The following is an 18,720-nucleotide window of genomic DNA, read 5'->3' as shown; positions in this document are numbered from 1 at the left end:
GTAGAGTAGGAGATAGAACATTAGATCTTTACAACCATACACCAAAATTACAACATTAACTACTTAAAATTTTTTTTATTTTATAAAGTAGTTCACAATATTTGATTACATTTAATATTAAAACACCAATCCCACCACCATTACAACTTCCCACCACCATATTTCAGATGTTTCCAACCCCAGCCCCAATCCCTGCCCCAAAGCAGAATCAAAATAATGTATTTAGTATTGTTTGTTATGAAAAACCGCTGAAAATGCTACAAAAAAGTTTCCTTACAGGAAAGAGTGTAAAGATTGTTGTATTTCACCGAGGGGCCATTAAGCCCTTCTATAAGAGATCACAAACATGTTAGAGGTTGAGCCTTGTATGCATATATATCTGAAAAAATATATATTTCTCTCTAAGATTGGTTGTCTCCTACTTTGAACCCCATCAAATGTGGTATGGTATACTCATGGAGCATGGGAAGGGTGTGTGGTATGAAGTCTCCAGGAATAGGCTCAGTAGGAATACTAATGGGTGAGGCTTGACCTGAACGTGTGGAGAGCGGCCGTGAGGGTGGTAGCAGTTGAGTTCTGGAGGTTTTCAGCTGCTGGAACTGGGTCGCTTGGGGCAGGGAGGGGTATCACCCGCCCCTCGGGGTGCCCTGAGTGAAACAGCCTGGTGTGGGGCCCAGCGGCATGGTTATGGCAAGTGTCATGTTATGCTCCCTTCTGGTAGAGACCAAAATTTCAATCAGGTTAATCTGAGACTGATTATGTGACCATAACTTAGTAAATAAATGTAGATCAAGCATATAAATATTGGAATGAACACAGGTGTAGAATTTATGTTATGAGTTATGAGAGATTTATGTATTAAGTTATGAGAGATATGAAAAATGACTATTGGGGCTGGAGTGATAGCACAGCAGGTAGGGCGTTTGCCTTGTACGTGGCCGACCCAGGTTCGATTCCCAGCAGCCCATATGGTCCCCGAAGCACCACCAGTAGTAATTCCTGAGTGCACGAGCCAGGAGTAGCCCCTGTGCATCGCCAAGTGTGACCCAAAAACCAAAAAAATAAAAAACCCACCAATCTATTGTTAATAATATGTATGCTATGTGTAACTTTATTTGGGACAGAAAGTATTTGGGCACCATGGTTTACAATATGGTTAATAGTAATGTTTCAGGCAGGATTATTTTTTCTAAACTCATGTTCTCTCTTAAACATGTATCTTTCTCTCCTCTCTCTGTCTCTTTCTCTCTCTCTCTCTGTTTCTTTCTCTCAATCCCGATCCCTTCCTTCCCCACATGTATGTTTCTTTTAATAAAAACTATTGTGCTTCACTATAAAGAATAAAAATAAAGTTCAGGGCACAGTATGTTTTGGGCCACATCTGCCCTGGAGTGTCCACTTCCCTCTGCCAGTGTCTCATCGTCTTTTCCTGTCATCCTCCTGTCAACTCCTTGCAAACTCAGTTCTGCAAATCAACTCTCATGATCTGTTACCATTAGACATTATTTTTTTACTGTATTTCATATTTCACATATGATATTCTGCGTTTTCCTTTTTCCCTTTGACTACCTTCACTTAGTATGATACCTCTTAGCTCCATCCATGTAGCAGAAAATTGCATGATTTTATCTTTTCTAATAGATAAGCAGTATTTTATCATATATATGTATATATATCAGTTTCTTTTATCTACTCATCTGTGTTTTGGCTCTTTGGTTGTCTCCAAATCTTGGCTACTGTGATTTGTGTCATACTACATATTCATCACATTGTATATGCAACTATGAGTGCAAGTATCTTCAAAATAGTATTCTGGGTTCCTTGGGGTCAAGAACTGGAATTGCTGAGTTACATGGAAACTCAATTTTTAATTTTTTGAGACGCGTCCATATTGTTTTCCATTGACAATGAACCAGGCAGCATTTCCACTAGCTGTGGATGAGGTTTCTTTTCCCCCTGTATCCTTGCCAGCACTTGTTTTCCTATTCTTTTTTGATGTGCAACATGTATCATAAGTGTGAGGTGATATTTCATTGTGTTTTTATTTGATAAGTGATGAAGAGCACCTTTTTATATACTGATTGGCCACTTTTCCCAGTTTTTTGATGAAGCTTTTTGGAATTTTGTTAAGTTTCGTTGAGTGTTTTTCTTGGATATTAGTCCTTTGTCAAATATGTAATGTTAAAATATTTCTTCCAGTCCATGGGGAATTTTATATCTTTTTTATGCTAGTCATCATTTATTTCCTTCCTTCCTTCCTTCCTTCCTTCCTTCCTTCCTTCCTTCCTTCCTTCCTTCCTTCCTTCCTTCCTTCCATCCGTCACACCAGGCAGTGCTCAGGGCTTACTCCTATCTCTGTACTTGGGGATCATTCCAATGGGGCTTGTGAACTATGTGGGGTGCGGGAGATTAAACCTGCAAGGCAAGGGCCCTACCTTCTGTACTATTTCTCCAATCTCCCTTTTGCAGTGCAGAAGCTTGTTAGTTTGATGGAGTCTCATTTGCTTTTATTGGGGAGGAGGGTAGAGTGCTTATTAATGCTTTTATGACACACAAGTATCACTGTCACAATTTCTACCCAATGAAAATAGTGATTATATGCCTATGGCATAGTTTGTAAATAGGAAGCAATTATTAGTGTAATCAAATAGTTCTTGCTAATAATGAGCATGTTGTTATTTTAAGGACATTACAGTGGTAAAATCCATGAAGAGTCCTCCAGCTGGTGTCAAGCTTGTTATGGAAGCAATATGCATCTTGAAAGGCATCAAAGCTGACAAAATCCCTGACCCAACAGGTACAGGGAAAAAAATAGAGGATTTCTGGGGTCCAGCTAAGAGACTTCTTGGTGACATTCGATTTCTACAATCTCTTCATGAATATGACAAGGACAATATTCCTGCATCTTATATGAATATCATAAGAAAAAATTATATCCCAAATCCTGATTTTGTTCCAGAGAAAATTAGAAATGCTTCCACAGCTGCCGAAGGTCTGTGTAAATGGGTGATAGCAATGGATTCATATGATAAGTAAGTCCTTAAATTTTTTGTTTGATTACTTAGGTAATATGAAATTTGAAAGTTAAAATATAGATGAGCATCTTCTCAAAATTCATGTCTAATACTTGCTGTGTGCTCACATATTTATGTAATAGAGGCAAGATTATTCCAATTAAATAGTAAAATTCTGTAATACTTAATACTTTTTACATACAGCAACTCTTTAGATTTTTCATTACTTATTCTTTTATTAAGGTAACATTGCTTTTAAATGTTCAGATGCATGTATATTTGGAGTATGATGTTGCCATACCACGTTCCCACTACAGTGCCAGTATATCCTTCACCACAGTCCATTTGACCCTTTGAACCCGTTTTGCACACTCCCACTTGTAACCCCATTCTGTGGCTAGAGTCTAAGGGTTTATTTTCACGGGATGTTAACTGCTCCCTTGTCCTCTTTCTTTGTAGACAAATACAAGTGAGATCATCTGGTGTTGTCTTTTTTTCTTCTGACTTGCTTCATTTAGCATGATTCTCTTCTCTTCCACCCATGCTGGAGCAAAAGACAGGACTTCATTTTTTCTAATAGCTGAATAGTATTCCTATATATTTATATAAATATAGGTATTTATATCCATATATATGTATATATTTTATATATTATATATATGGACTCTTTATGCACTCGTTTGTCTTTTGGCAATTGGTTTGATTTTATAGGTTGGCTGTTGTATGTTGTAAGTAGTGCATCAATGAATACAATTGTGCTATACTATTTTTTCTGATTAGGGTTTCTGGATTCTTTGGGTAGATACCTAGGGATGGAATCACTGGATCATATGTCACTTCTATTTTAATTTTTAAAAGAAATTTCCATACTGTTTTCCATAAGTGATTGGGCCAATTTACATTTCTACCAATAGTGAATCAGGGTACCTTCTTTCCACACCTCACAAGCAGCTTGATGTTTCTGGTTTCTTTAATATATGCTATTCATAGTTGTGAGAGATACATTATTTTGATTTCTTAATTTCTTGATAATCGACGAGTATTTTTCATGAGCCTGTTTGCCCTCTGTATGTCTTCTGTGGTCTATTCTGCTCTTTCCCATTTTCTGGTAGACTTGTTTTTTGTTGTTGAGTTATGTGCATTACTTCTATATATCCTTAGATATTAATCCTTTGTTAGGTACTTAGTATGTAAATATTTTCTGCCATTAGCAGAATTTCTTTTGCCTTAATCATGGGTTTTTTGTTGTTGTTGTGCATAATTTCTTTTCAGAAGCTTTTTGTTTAGTATAATCTCATATTTTTTTTGGCTTTAGTTTTCTTTAATGATAGATTGGAACTCCCAGAAGCCACTGAGGCAGTATCAATGAAATGTTTTCTATATACTTTTTTTAAATGTATTTTATGGTTTGGGGTCTAGCATCAAGTTCTTTAATCCATTTAGAGTTAGTTCATTTGTATGATATGGTAGAGTGATTCAGTTTCTTTCTTCTCCATGTGAAAAGCGGTTTTCATAGTAACATTTGTTGAAGAAATTTTTCCTTTTCCCATTTTATTCTCTTGGCTACTTTGTGATCATAAAAGAACTGTTATATATAAGGGCTTTTTTCTAGGCTCCCAATTCTATTCTATTTTCTGTGTGTCCACTTATTCCAAAATCATCTTGTTTTCATTACTGTAGCTTGTAGTTTAGTTTAAAGTTGGGAGATGTGATGACTCCCATCTTTCTTTCTCAGGATTTCTTTGTTTATTTGGAATCTCTTGTGGTTCCATAAAAATAGTTGTATGTTTTTTCTATTTCCTTGAAGAATGCCACTGGAGTTTTGATGCTGAATTTGTGTAATGCTGTCAGTAGGATGGTGATCTTAACAATATTAATATTTTTAATCAATGAGAATGGATTTACTTTCAGTTTCTTTGTCTCTTCTATTTATTATAACAACTTAAAGTTTTTCATTTATAAATCTTTTACCTTATTAAGTTGCTTCCTAAGTACCAAGTTCCTTTTTAAGCAGCTGTAAAAAGATTAGTTTCTTGGTTTCTTTTTTTGTTCTAGTTTATTGTTAACATACATAAATAAAGTAGACTTTAGTATATTGGTTTTGAAGCCTACTCTTTTACTGCATTGATTTATTGTTTCTAATAATTTTAATCATCTTTTGGGTTTTCATATTATCATGTTTTCTGCAATTAGTATTCTAGTTTTGCTTCTTTTTCCAATATGGGTCCATTATATTTCTTTTTCCTTACCTAATTTCTATAGAAACAAGCTTGTTCTTTGAGAAGAATCTTTTAGAGATTTACTATAGATTACTGTTAGCCTTTGATTTGTCATGTATAGCCTTTGCTATATTAGCATATTTTTGTCCCCATTTTGTTAAAAGTTTATCATAAACAAATATTGAATCTTGTCAAAATATTTCTCTGCATATGCTAATATAATGATGTGGCCTTGTCTTTTGTTGGTGTGTTATATCATACTAACTGATTTATAGGTGTGGAAATATTCCCTACCCTAGAAAAAGTTCATTTGATGGCATAATATATGATCTTTATAATGCATTTTTTAATTTGGTTCACTTAGATATTTTTTTAATCACTGTTCCTGGCTTTAGGGACTGTTAGTCTATAGTTTTTCTTTTTCTTTTTAGTCTTCTATATATTTAGTAGCAGAGTAATGCTAACCTCATAAAAAAAAGTGTTTGGAATAATTTCCTTCAAATTTTTGCAAGAATATCAGAAAGATAGCTTATGGGTCATTTTTAAATATTGGTAGAACTAAATGATGAAGCTGTCTGGACCAGGGCTTTTGTTTTTGTGGAGAGGAGACTTGATTATTGATTCAGTAGCCTTACTTATAATTGGCATGTTCAGATTTTCTTTCTATTCAGATTTTCAGGTTGTATGATTTCAAATATATATTGTCTTTATTTTTACAATGTAGTGGCATAATATTAAGTAGTTTAATATCCTTTGTTTTCCTGTGGTATCTATTGTAACTTTCTCCTTCATTTCTAATAATATTTATTATGTTTTTTTTAACTGAGCAAAGGATTTGTCAATCTTATTTATTTTTTCACTTTGTTCTTTGAATTTTTATTTTATTTCTAGCTTAATCTTTGTTATTTCCTTTCTTGATGATCATTTGACATTCTCTTTTTAGTTTCTTATATTTTTATAATAGATTGCTTATCTGAGATTTTCTTGTTCTTATTTAAGCTTATACTATGCACTTTCCTATTAGTATTACTTATGCTATTAATCCTTTATGTTCTAACAAATCATAGTTTTGTATTGAGTCTCAGAAAGTTTTTGTTTCTCTTTTGATTTCCTCTTTCCATCAGTGGTTAGTCTGTAATATATTGTATTATCACTAATTTTTAAATTTTTTTCTTTTCATGGCTAATTTCTCATTGTAAAATTTACTTATTTATTGTGAAAGTTATATTTCAGTAATTAATGATTTGATACGATTTTTTTCTTCAGAACTTTATTGATTCCTGTTTTGTGTTCTAATATGTGGTATATCTTCAAAATCATTTAGTGTGAATTAGAAGAATGCATATTTGATTGGGAAGGGTAGAAATTCATGGTAGAGTCTATTAAGAACTCCTTATACTCCTATAATTTCAAAACTTTATTTTATCTGCCATAGTAGAAATTGAAACTGAAAAAAATTTTGTTTTAAAATAGAAAAGTCATATTAACATAAATGACTTATTTTTAAGTCACCCTTTCCACAGTGTGGAAAATTTTCCCGGCACCACATAGTTCCCAACACACTATTGGTAGCAATTCGTAAACACAGCAGGGCCCTGAGCACAGGTGGATTGTGCTCCTCCACCCCCTGCCTCAAAACAATAAGTTAATAACAAATAAAAATTAAGAAGAAAAAGCTTCAGTTGTTTAATGAAAGATACCTATACTCTTGGATCTTCTTCCTCAAATTTTTAAAATATATGTTTTGATAGAAATAAGTGAAGAATATACAGCTCCTCAGAGATGTTTAGTTGGACAAGGGGTTTTCCTTAAGGGGTGAGATATATCTTGAACCACATTTTGACTTTTTTGGGGGGAAGGAGTCCCCATGCAGTTTTGGAGGGCCTAGGAGCTACTCTCAGTGGTCCTCGACCACCAGACTAGGTAGTTTAATGCTAAGGTCAGAGGATATGGAATTGCTTGTGCCCTGTAGTGTCAGAAAGCATCAGGGCCACCCTGGTGGTGCTCAGAGGACTCAAGGATCCCAAATGATGCTGCTTGGGGAGGAAGATCCATGGCATGTGTTGCTGGGGTTCAACTTGTATCCTATAACAAGCACAGCATGTACTTCTGACCACTGTACTGACTGTACTGTCTCATTGGCCCTTGGATCACATTTTTTAAATGTGATGAGGAATATTTTTTGTGAGACATTGAACCATTTTTTCATAATTGTATGAGAACTGTCTGTCATGTCCAAAGCAATAAAAGCTATTGGTTATTTATCTTAAAATCAAATATTATAGTAGAATGTAAGCACATGCATGACTTGGACTATTTTTATATATTTATATATATGTGTGTGTATTACATGTATGGTTTTATACATAATATAAATTTTATTATTTTATAATTATTTTATACTGTAGCACTGTAGCACTGTCCTCCCGTTGTTCATCAATTTGCTTGAGCAGGCACCAGTAATGTCTCCATGTGAGACTTGTTGTTACTGTTTTGGCATATCGAATACGCCATGGGGAGCTTGCCTGCTGTGCCGTGCGGACGGGATACTCTCGGTAGCTTGCCAGGCTCTTCGAGAGGAGCAGATGAATCCACATGCAAGGCAAACATGCACTACCCTCTGAGCTATCCTGCCAACCCAATTATTTTATACTATAATAATAAATTTTAATAATAATAAATCTTAGTGATAATAATAAAATAAAAATTTTAGTTTAGTATTTTATTATTTAGAAAGATATGACTTCCCACTTTTCTCAGATAGAGAAATATAGGATTTAAAGCTTTTATTTTCAATGTGTAGTCCCTTTTTGTTACCAACATATATACTTATTATAATTAAATATAGTTAAGGATGATATTTTTAAAAAGTAAAGATAACATATTTCATATTCTTATCAGAATTAAGTCTTTAACCTATTTGACTAACTTCTACAAACATTGAAATATTTCACATCTATTTTCTTTTGCAAACTCATCAAAAATCATATAACAACAGATTAATATTTGGGATAGAAAAGTTTACTTATTTGAAAATATTTTGTATATTTGTTATCTTTTTAGGAAAATTTGCTATTGAAATCAATTTGAGCTAATTCTTAAAATTCAGAGTAATTAATGCAGTTTTTACATAAAATGGTGTTATGTGATAGAGTAGAATATTGTTAAACTAAAAGTATATTTAATGATATTAAATGGACTAGTATATAAAAATGTATCTGGTTTCCCAAATTTACTTTTTGCAGAGTGGCAAAAATAGTAGCTCCCAAAAAGATAAAACTGGCAGCAGCTGAAGGGGAGCTTAAAATTGCCATGGATGGTCTTAGAAAGAAGCAGGCAGCTCTGTATGAAGTTCAGGCCAAACTTGCCAAGCTGCAAGACACACTTGAGTTAAATAAACAAAAAAAAGCTGACTTGGAAAATCAGGTATGTGATAATCAAAAGAAATATGGACAGATTCTGAATTATTGTAAATGAGAATGGTGTTCATCCTAGCAGCTAGCTTGCTACTCTTTCTTCTCCTGGTGAGAAGTTAGCAAGCTTTGCCATCTGACCAGATCCACCTCTACCTGTATTCATGTGGTCCATAAGCTATTAATGGTTTCAATATTTTTTGATGACTGCATGTTAAATGGTTATATAAATGCTTAGGTAATATCCTTGGTTATTGGAAAATTGACCTGTTTCAATTATGCTTTCAAGGTTAGGTAATATGATTTATTATCTAGTATTACAGGTTCTAAAAGGAGAACCTTATTATTACCTTAAGTACTTAAGTTTTATGTTACTGGCAAAGCTAAGATTGCAGTGCACTTCTTACAGCCATACTGTGTTTACTGAAAATATTTTTAATGCTAAAATCATTAATCTAGTCATATTCTTTCTCCTGAAGATTTGTCTGTATCTCTCAACCTGAGGTGTATATTCTTGGTTCTCTTCCTTCTGGTGAAGACTGAATTTTCTCTTAAACACATAACTCTCCTTATTTCTCTAAACAAAACTATTTTACTCATATACACACAAAAATTACCTTATATTATACTGTTTGCAAAAATTTATAAAAGTCTAAGTTCTAGAAAAATTCAAAATACTTTATGATAGTTATTGATGCTTCTTATGTGCAAAGTATTGCTGTTATTAGATCAATATATGTCATCTATCTATTCTCACAACAACCTTTTAGGGAGAAATGTTTTGAGAATTGAAATCACAGAAAAGCAAAGTAATTTTATCTTGTCTCTCAGGTTTGAGCTAAAATTGCATCTCAGGCAACCAGATTTCAATAGCTATTCTCTTTCCTTTTATTTTCTATATGTGTATATAAATTCTGTATTGTTGAGATAAGACATACTTTAGAAATGTGACCTATTATTAGGCATTCTTTTCAACTGATGAATTTCAAATAATGCATCTTATTTAGTATTACTCACTATAAAATTTTTTCAAATTGTTACTGCAAAGCTAAGTTACATAAGATTTTTACTGTTTTTTTAATGATAAAATATTGAGTTATGGTAATATGGAATGATTCCTTCTGTACTAAAAGTCTGTTTTATGGAAAAATTTTATCTGAAAAATTTTCAAGGAGGAGTTGGTCTTGGCAAATTTATTATAGCTCATGATTTGATTTAGTGTTACCATGTTTATTCATCTTAAGCGATGTTGAGAATAGATGAAAGATGGAATTAGAGGATTTTAAAGGGGAAAACCAAAAATAAAAAAGTTTGAGTTTAGGAAATGTCGACAATATTACCAGTTTTTGTTTATTTCTTAAATATTTTTAGATAACCATATATTTTATCTTCTATCTAGAATTTTTATTAATATGTTTTAATGCAGTTATATTAGTGCTTGTATTTATTTAATGCAGTTAATATAAATTTAAACAGTAGGCAAAAGCATTGAAAACAACCATTTTTAAAACAAATTTTAATAAATAACTATGATTGACAACGTTATTGATAGTTGAGTTTTAGACATCTGGTATTTCTTGTTTGGGATTTTTACTTTTTGGGTCACACCCAGCAATGCTTAGGGGTTACTCCTGACTCTGCACTCAGGAATTACTCCTGATGGTGTTCAGGGGACCATATGGGATGCCATGGATTGAACCTGGGATGGCCGCATGCAAGACAAATGCCCTACCTGTTGTACTATTGCTCATGGTACTTATACATGAGATATGTATCATGTCATATCTCAACATGACATCTAATATTTTAACCCCAATTTCACCAACAGTGTAAGACCACCTTCTTAATCTTTCAGAAATAATGCTTAGTCATTTAAGTTAAATATATTTATATATACTATTGGATGTTGCTAATGCTGTTGCCTGGGTAGAAATGACTTTTCCCAAGTTTGCCACCTTTATAAAGGTGCCATTTTTTAAAGAATCATACTGATTAATTATATATAATCAATGTTAGTTAGTAGTCTTATGCACAAAATAGGCTCTCAACTATTGATTGATGTCCTGATTTAAGGTAAATTAAATGTCTGCATAGGTTGATACATTTTAACAACTAGAAAATTGTACTTTGTAAGTAAGCTTAAATTATTAAAAACTTTAAAACATCTAACCTTTAAAATTATCATTAAATTAGCCATAAGTTAGATGAGAGGAAAATGTTCATAGAACACATAATGCATTTAGACTATTAAAATGAAGTGAAGTCTATCTGTTGAATGGTGTTTTATATTGCTGAACTTTCTGTGTTTCCAAATATAGGTCTTTTTCTTAGAGATATTCTTTGCATCATATGACAAATATTCATTATAAATTTTATAAATTAAAATAGTTTTCTTAGGGCTGGAGAGTTAGCACAGCGAGTAGGGCGTTTGCCTTGCAGGCAGCCAACCTGGGTTCGATTCCCAGCATCCCATATGGTCCCTTGAGCACTGCCAGGAGTAACTCCTGAGTGCAGAGCCAGGAGTAACCCCTGTGCATCACCAGGTGTGACCCAAAAAGCAAAAAAAAAAAATAGTTTTCTTATTATGGAAAAAAAGTCTGAAATATTATGGGCTTTTCAGTCTGCCTAGTGGAGTATCCTATTGGGTTATAGTTCTGAACATTTTAGGCTTAACATTAGTTTGCCATTTCTCCTCTGGCCTTTCTCCTCCACAACAAGGAGCTTAGATTTACTGAGTAATACCCATCACAATGCTCCCGAAGCACTCCCATTTCATAAGTCACTATCACTGTCACTGTCCTCCCGTTGTTCATCTATTTGCTCGAGCGGGCCCAGTAACGTCTCCATTGTGACACTTGTTACTGTGTTTGGCTTATCAAATACGTCACAGGGAGCTTGCCAGGCTTTGCCATGTGGGTGAGATACTCTCAGTGGCTTGCTGGGCTCTCTGAGAGGGGCAGAGGAATCGAACCCGGGTCAGCTGGGTCGGCCAGGTCGGCCATGTGCAAGGCAAATGCCCTACCCACTGTGCTATCGCTCCAGCCCTCAGTATTCATCTTTAATTTCTCCTTTGTTTTGCTTCCCCTGTCTGTTAATCACTGATTTCCCTTAAGCAGTGACTTGTAAAGTGACTTTAAAGCCAAATTCCTCAGAAATCTCTGATTTCTTATGTTCTTTGCATAGTTTACTTCAGAGCAACGTCCTTTTTGTACAGACACAGGAAGACAGTTAATACTATGCTGACTCCACATAATATTCACTCCGGGGCATCTGTTATCTCGACTTAAGCCTCGACTAAAGTTGCCCTTAGTTCTTAGCATCCCAAAAGGAGGGTTCCAATGAGGGACTGGGTGGACTCAGGGCAAACTGTGAGCTACCCTGGCATCAAAACGGGCCAGGCCAAGGGCCATAATACTTAACTATAAGTTAAGGGCACAGTCATGGACAAATTCTGTCATGATCCAAAGGGTAACAACTGGATTAGGACCCTGCTAGGGTTAAGAAAGACTAATCTGGCCTGAGCACTGTAGTCTTGGCTCTATAATGAGATGTCCCCAGGAGAGCCCCCCTACAAGCTTAATGTATCTCTTACTATGTTCATACAAAATGACTAATATTAAGAAGTAGAATTAAGATGAATATTTAAATGGTTGTTGGACTAAGGAAAGGAGAAACACACTCTTTGATGGATTTTGGCCCTTGAGCAGATTTCCTGGCTGCAGATCTTTGTCTTATCTTAAGAAGAACTTCCCTAGGGGCTGGAGTGATAACACAGCAGGTAGGGCATTTGCCTTGCACATGGCCAACCCAGGTTCCATTCGAAGCATCCTGTATGGTCCCCGGAGCACAACTAGGAATAATTCCTGAGTACATGGGCCAGGAGTAACCCCTAAGCATCACTGGGTGTGACCCAGCTTTTGCAAAAAAAAAAAAAAAAGAAAAAAAGAGAAAAAGAAGAAGAGCTTCCCCCCCCCCCCCCCAAGGGCCTTTACATATGTCGATTGTGCTACCACACCCGTGTTTAATTGCTATTCCCATTCCTTGGCGTGGAGGAAGAACCAGGCTGGGGGAGAGGGCTGAGGAGGATTTGGGGAGTGAGTAAGATTGGAAGGAGGTAGAGGAAGAATAAACGGCAATTGATCACCAACTAGCCTTGCTCCCGTTTTATCCTTTTTTTGTCCATCACCATCGGCCGTTTGGGGTGGGAAAATGGCCTAACCACCGAAAGCACATGGAGAGTGTGCGCCCCCTTTTAATTTTGTTATTACACAGTATCCCACATTCCTTTTTTAGAGATAATGAGTTTTCAGGCGTACATTTGGTGGGAATTTATCCCTACATTTTTCAGTTGTTTCAGTGTTGGATAAATCAATGTTGACAAGCACTTTTGTATTTGAGGTTGACTTGTGCAGTAAAAAGCTAGAGCGAGCTGAACAATTGATTGGAGGCCTGGGAGGTGAGAAAACACGGTGGAGTCAAACTGCTCAAATGCTGGGCGTGCTGTACTTCAACCTGACGGGTGACATCCTCATTTCCTCGGGAATTATCGCTTACTTGGGAGCTTTCACATCAAGCTATCGACAGGTAAGGAATATTACTTGGCTTGGAGCCTGTATGGTCCCCTAAGGCCCACCAGAAGTGATTCCTGAGCACAGAGCCAGAGCACTGCCAGGTGTGGCAATACCTAAAAACCTAACCAAAAAAAAAAAAAAGAATTTGAAAAAAGAAAAATCAATCTGTACTATAAAGATTTAAAGAGTTATTTTAAAAATGAATGTCTAACAAAACTCAGAATATTTACATTGTTACAAAATATTTTTCCCAGAAGAGGATTTATTTTTTTTAAATTACAAAGGGAAAAGGAGAAAACTAAATAGTAGATACTATTTATAGTTCACAGGTGCTCTGTTAACTGAGTCATTAACTCCCTCCTCCCCACCCCACCCAAACTGTAATGGGCAATCTTCGCAGAACTAAACTGTCTTATCAGGAACCTGAGATGATGCCTTCTCAGCCAGAGCTGCCTTGCACACATAGCATTTGCATTTGCCCTAGTCTGTAGCAGCACCACTGACAGACACCTTTTCCTTGACTCTGCCTAATAGATTGTGTATCCAGGCCCCCCCCCCCCCCCCCCCGCTATTTCTGATCTGTTTGATTTCTCACCTCCAATTGAAACTTGATCTCTGCCTTTCTGAATGTAAACCTTGACATAAACTCCTACTCTTGGTTCTGAGCATCTTTGAATGTGTCTCAGATGGGAAGGCCAAACTCTGGACATTCCTGATTTTTTACACATAAGAGCACAACTGTTCTCTCTCTCCCCTGAGGCAGAGTGAGAAACAAATGTCTCCATGTCTCTTCAAATTGAAAATACCCCCATACTTGTTTTGTCATATATTCTTAATACAAAGAACAGACAAAATCATGGAATTCTCCAAAGCCTTTATAACATGAAGTCCTGAAATAGTAATTGACAATATTTTTTTATACACAAGCTTCTGGCTACACTATTAAGTGATCTGCTTAAGCTTTAATCTTATTGTGAAATATAATTAATTTCTCAGTCTGTAACTACCCCAAATAATAATTTTAGTTGAAAAATATCTGATAATTACAAATCATTTTTGAGATTGCTTTTAAGCATGGTTGGTTTCCTCAAAAAGGCATAATTCAGGAGTTTATAAAGTGTTCATTTGATAACTTTTGACTTTTTCAAATACCTTTTTGTGTATGTTGTGAAGAACCAAACCAAGGAGTGGTCAGTTTTGTGCAAAGGAAGAGGCATTCCCTGCTCTGAAGATTATTCTCTTATGAGTACCCTTGGAGAAGCAGTGGCAATTCGTGTCTGGAATATTGCAGGTTTACCTTCAGATTCATTTTCCATTGATAATGGAATCATCATAATGTAAGTAAAATACTTTCCCCTAAATTATTTTTTTATTTATTAAATTTGTTTATCTGTATACTTATAAAACAGGTACGGCTAGAAATTTTTTTAGTATTAAGACATTTGCTTAAAATTAATTAGCCAAATTAAGTATGAATAATCACTTTCTTCTGTTAATAGATGAGTATTAGATAGTTAAAAAAAAAAACACCCCAAACCCATATAATTTTAGCTATTTATAATTTTAAATAAAATTTTAGCAAGCAGAGAAAAACCCTTTAATATGTAAATGAAACCCCAAATTGCTATTATCATCAATACACAGTTGAGTGTTGAAGATTGTTATAAACAAAAAAGTAAAAAAAAAAAAAACCTTGTGATTTTTTTCTTTTTCTTTTTTTTTTTTTGCTTTTTGGGTCACACCCGGCAATGCACATGGATTACTCCTGGCTCTGCATTCAGGAATTACCCCTGGCGGTGATTAATGTTTTAAATCAAATTTTAGCAACTAGAGCCAAACCTGATTTTAAAAAAGCTAAATTTGATGGGGGGTGGGAGGGATGCTGGGACCCGTGGTGGTGGAGAATGGGCCCTAGTGGAGGGATTGGTACTTGATCATTGTATAGCTGAAACCCAAGCACAAAAATTTCTAAGTCTATAACTGTACAGTTATAAATAAAAAAATAAAAATAAAAAATATTTAAAAAAATTTTTTAAAAAAAGCTAAATTTCACATTACCATAACGTACAAGTTTTATTATTGCAGGTCAGTGAAAGGTGGAGCAATTGGTTAGTGATGATATGTTAGGTTGTTCCAAACTACAAATGCTGTATTCCATTTTAAAATATTTTATCATATAAAATTTTTCTTAAACTTTTTCAGAAAAATGTTTATGCTAGTTTGTTGATTGAGATGAAATATTACAAAGCTTTTCTTTTTGAAGGGCTAAAATTGTATTTGATGTACTCTGATAACTTAATCCATAGGAGAATTTATAGAATCTAGTTAAATGATAATTTAAAATAATAAACTGAATAACAAACTAAAAGATATTAAATGGATGGCCCTTTAAAAAATGTTGTAGGTAAACTAGAAATCACAGTTATTCTTGATGGAGTTTCAGGTATAGTGTCAACACTGATTCCTTCACCAATGTTCACTTCCCTCCACCAATGTCTCCACCCCTTCTGTCATTTGCTTCTCCCTCTACTTTTTACCACCTTTTATCACCACTTCCTCCTCCCGCTTGAGTAATTCCCTTCACCATAGTCATTGCCCACTCCCTGTCCCATCCCTTAGCCCCTCAAGGGGCATGTTTCCTGCCGAATACCAGTTCTCATGTTCTTTGTTTTTATTAACTTTGGGTATTCATTATTTCACCATGTTTCTTTATGTCTTGCACATGAAAGAGGTCACTCTGCGTTCCTCTCCCTCCCTCTAACTCCGTCATACTCTCTAGTAGAGCAAATTTTATGACCTTATCTTCTGGGGGACTGAGTGATATTCCACTTATATATAATGTAGCACTGTAGCACTGTAGCACTGTCCTCCCATTGTTCATCGATTTGCTCGAGCGGGCACCAGTAATGTTTCCATTGTGAGACTTGTTACTGTTTATGGCGTATCGAGTATGCCATGGGGAGCTTGCCAGGCTCTGCCGTGTGGACAGGATACTCTCAGTAGCTTGCCGGACTCTCTGAGAGGGAGAGAAGAATCAAACCCAGGTCGGCTACATACAAGGCAAATGCCCTACCTGCTGTGCTATGGCTGCAGCCTTCTTTATCCAGTTATCTATTCGAGGACACTTGGGTTGGGTTGTTTCCAGATTTGGATTAATGTTCCTAGTGCTTCAAGGGACACAGCAAAGTCTTTTCTCCATTTTTGTTTTTTGGTCCTCAGGTTCTTATGGTCCAAGAAGTGGGGTTGCTGGGTTTTTAGGAATGTCCAAGTTATTTAGGAATGGCTATAGCTTTCCAGAAAGGCTGGACCAGTCACATTCCCACCAACAATGAATGAGAATCCTTTTTTCCCCCCATCTTTGCCAGCATTTGTTGCTCTTGTTCTTTTTGATGCGCGTCAGTCTCTGTGGCTTGAGGTAGTATCTCATTGTAGTTTTGATTTGTATCTCCCTGATGATTAGTGATACAAGGCACTTTTCCATGTGCTTTTTGGCAGTTTGTATTTTTAATTTGAGGAAGTTTCTGTTCATCTCTTCTCCCCAAGTTTCGATGAGGTTGGATATTTTTTTCTTGTAAACTTTTACCAATGCCTTATATGTCATTGATATTAACCCCTTATTAGATGAATGTTGGGTAAAAATTTCTCCCATTCCATGGGCTTTCTTTATATTCTGATCACTGTTTCCTTTGAGATGCAGATGCTTTTTAGTTTAATGTAGTCCCATTTGTTCTTCTTTGCTTCCCTTGCTTGGTCAGTGGTGTTACATCCTTGAAGAGCATCTAGCTTCAATGTCATGGACAGATCTGACTACATTTTTCTCTGTGTACCTTATATATTCATGTCTGATATCAAGGTCTTTAATCCATTTTAATTTGAATTTTATGTATGGAGTTAGGGGTAAGTGACTTTTAACAAGCTTAGGAAGGCATTTAGTTCATCATTGGATTAATGCTTGAATGCTGTGTTCATGTATTTTTAATTATAAAATGCAAAATTAGACATTGATAGGGTATATTTCTGAAAATTTAGAAACCCTCATATTATTTTTTTTGACTTTTTTTTGGCTTTTTGGGTCATACCCAGCGATGCACAGGGGTTACTCCTAGCTTTGCACTTAGGAATTACTCCTAGCAGTGCTCAGGGGACCATATGAGATGCTGGGGATCAAACCCAGGTCATCCGCGTTGGCCACATGCAAGGCAAAATGCCCTACCTGCTGTACTATAGCTTCAGCCCCCAGAAACCCTCATTTTTACTTTTCTTTTTGTCAAGCTGGTATAAACTTTGATCTGAAGCAGTAATTCTCAAACTTTTTCCTACTGTAGCCCTTTCCAACCTTGTTTCCTTTTTGTGCCTTTGTCCCCTGAATCACATGCCACAGTCCCCCAGTTTACTATGTGTCCCCCTTGGGATATCCTGGGGCCCCACTTAGGACCAGTATGGACCTGATTGGAGAAAGACTGGTAAGAATTTTTAATGTTTGTTGCCATTGTTTTCCTCTTGGAAAAAATTTCTCTTCCCAAGCGGCCTATGAGTATAGTTGGTTTGCTGTGTCTTTGCTGGTTTTATTTGAAATGTGTATGTCTGTGTTTCACCTGTCAGAACATCTGCACTCATGATGTCAGTGGAAACCAGGTTTTTTAAAAAATTTTTATTAGTGCGACACCATGAGGTACAGTTGTAGACTTATAAATGAAAACCAGGTTTTGACTTATCTTCCAGTAAACTCCTTCCTTTGGAGTTTAGTTATATTCCAACAACTTTAGAACTGTTGATGTATGCACTTTTAGGTTTCAAAATCCCTCAGAGGTTTTTTTTTTCTCATAGAAATAATGTTGGTCTACAAGGTTGTACCTATTGATATTTTAAAGATGCAATGTTACTGTGCCATATCGACCACCACAGTCTCCAGGTCCCTCACCACAGTACAGAAGACCCTTTGACCCTCATTCCCTTACCCCTTAGTAACCTCAGGTCTGTCACCAGTTATTTATCAGGAAAACAAACTTACATTGAGGCAGGGAATGCTTATTATGTGCCATGACCTCTACATTTTTTCTGTTTGTAAAAATGTCAAAGGTTTTCACAAAAGTTATGGCTATGTACTTTATAAAGAAGGGAATAGTAACATCTGTGAGTTTTGTTATTATTATACTGAGAAGTTTTAATAAGTAAGTTTAGGTGATCATTTTGAAATTCAAGATGCATATTTTATTTACTTTCCTAATGCATTCTTTCATTTCCCAGAGATATTTGCTTGATAATAATATGAAATACTTAATACTTAATATGAACCTAATCCTATCTCTGCCAAGTGAGTAGATTACTTATGATGCTAGAAGAATCTATAAAATTTAGACAAGTTAGAATGTAATTAACTTCTTGGAGCTAAAGACACCTGAGTCTTTAGCTAATCAGAATTTTAGAGGTTAGTCATAACATTAAATATAATCAGATTATTTTTTAACATTTTATAGTTTTTTATAGATTGGACCTTTATTTT

The 18,720-nt window shown here is 35.3% G+C and overlaps 1 protein-coding gene across 1 annotated transcript in view; it reads left to right on the top strand.

Moving 5' to 3' along the window:
* DNAH7 (dynein axonemal heavy chain 7) overlaps window positions 1-18,720 on the top strand; it is a 277,547-nt gene that overhangs the window by 167,607 nt on the left and 91,220 nt on the right. The window contains exons 43-46 of the mRNA XM_056111947.1: window positions 2,686-3,032; window positions 8,479-8,659; window positions 13,045-13,230; window positions 14,391-14,554. Coding sequence (XP_055967922.1) covers window positions 2,686-3,032; window positions 8,479-8,659; window positions 13,045-13,230; window positions 14,391-14,554 — 878 coding nt within the window. The remainder of the gene's footprint in view (window positions 1-2,685; window positions 3,033-8,478; window positions 8,660-13,044; window positions 13,231-14,390; window positions 14,555-18,720) is intronic.

This window comes from Sorex fumeus, unplaced genomic scaffold, assembly GCF_029834395.1.
Source record: "Sorex fumeus unplaced genomic scaffold, SorFum_2.1 ptg000014l, whole genome shotgun sequence".
NCBI classification, from domain to species: domain Eukaryota; kingdom Metazoa; phylum Chordata; class Mammalia; order Eulipotyphla; family Soricidae; genus Sorex; species Sorex fumeus.
The sequence above is the reverse complement of the archived record's forward strand: the minus strand, read 5'-3'. Positions and strand labels throughout refer to the sequence as shown.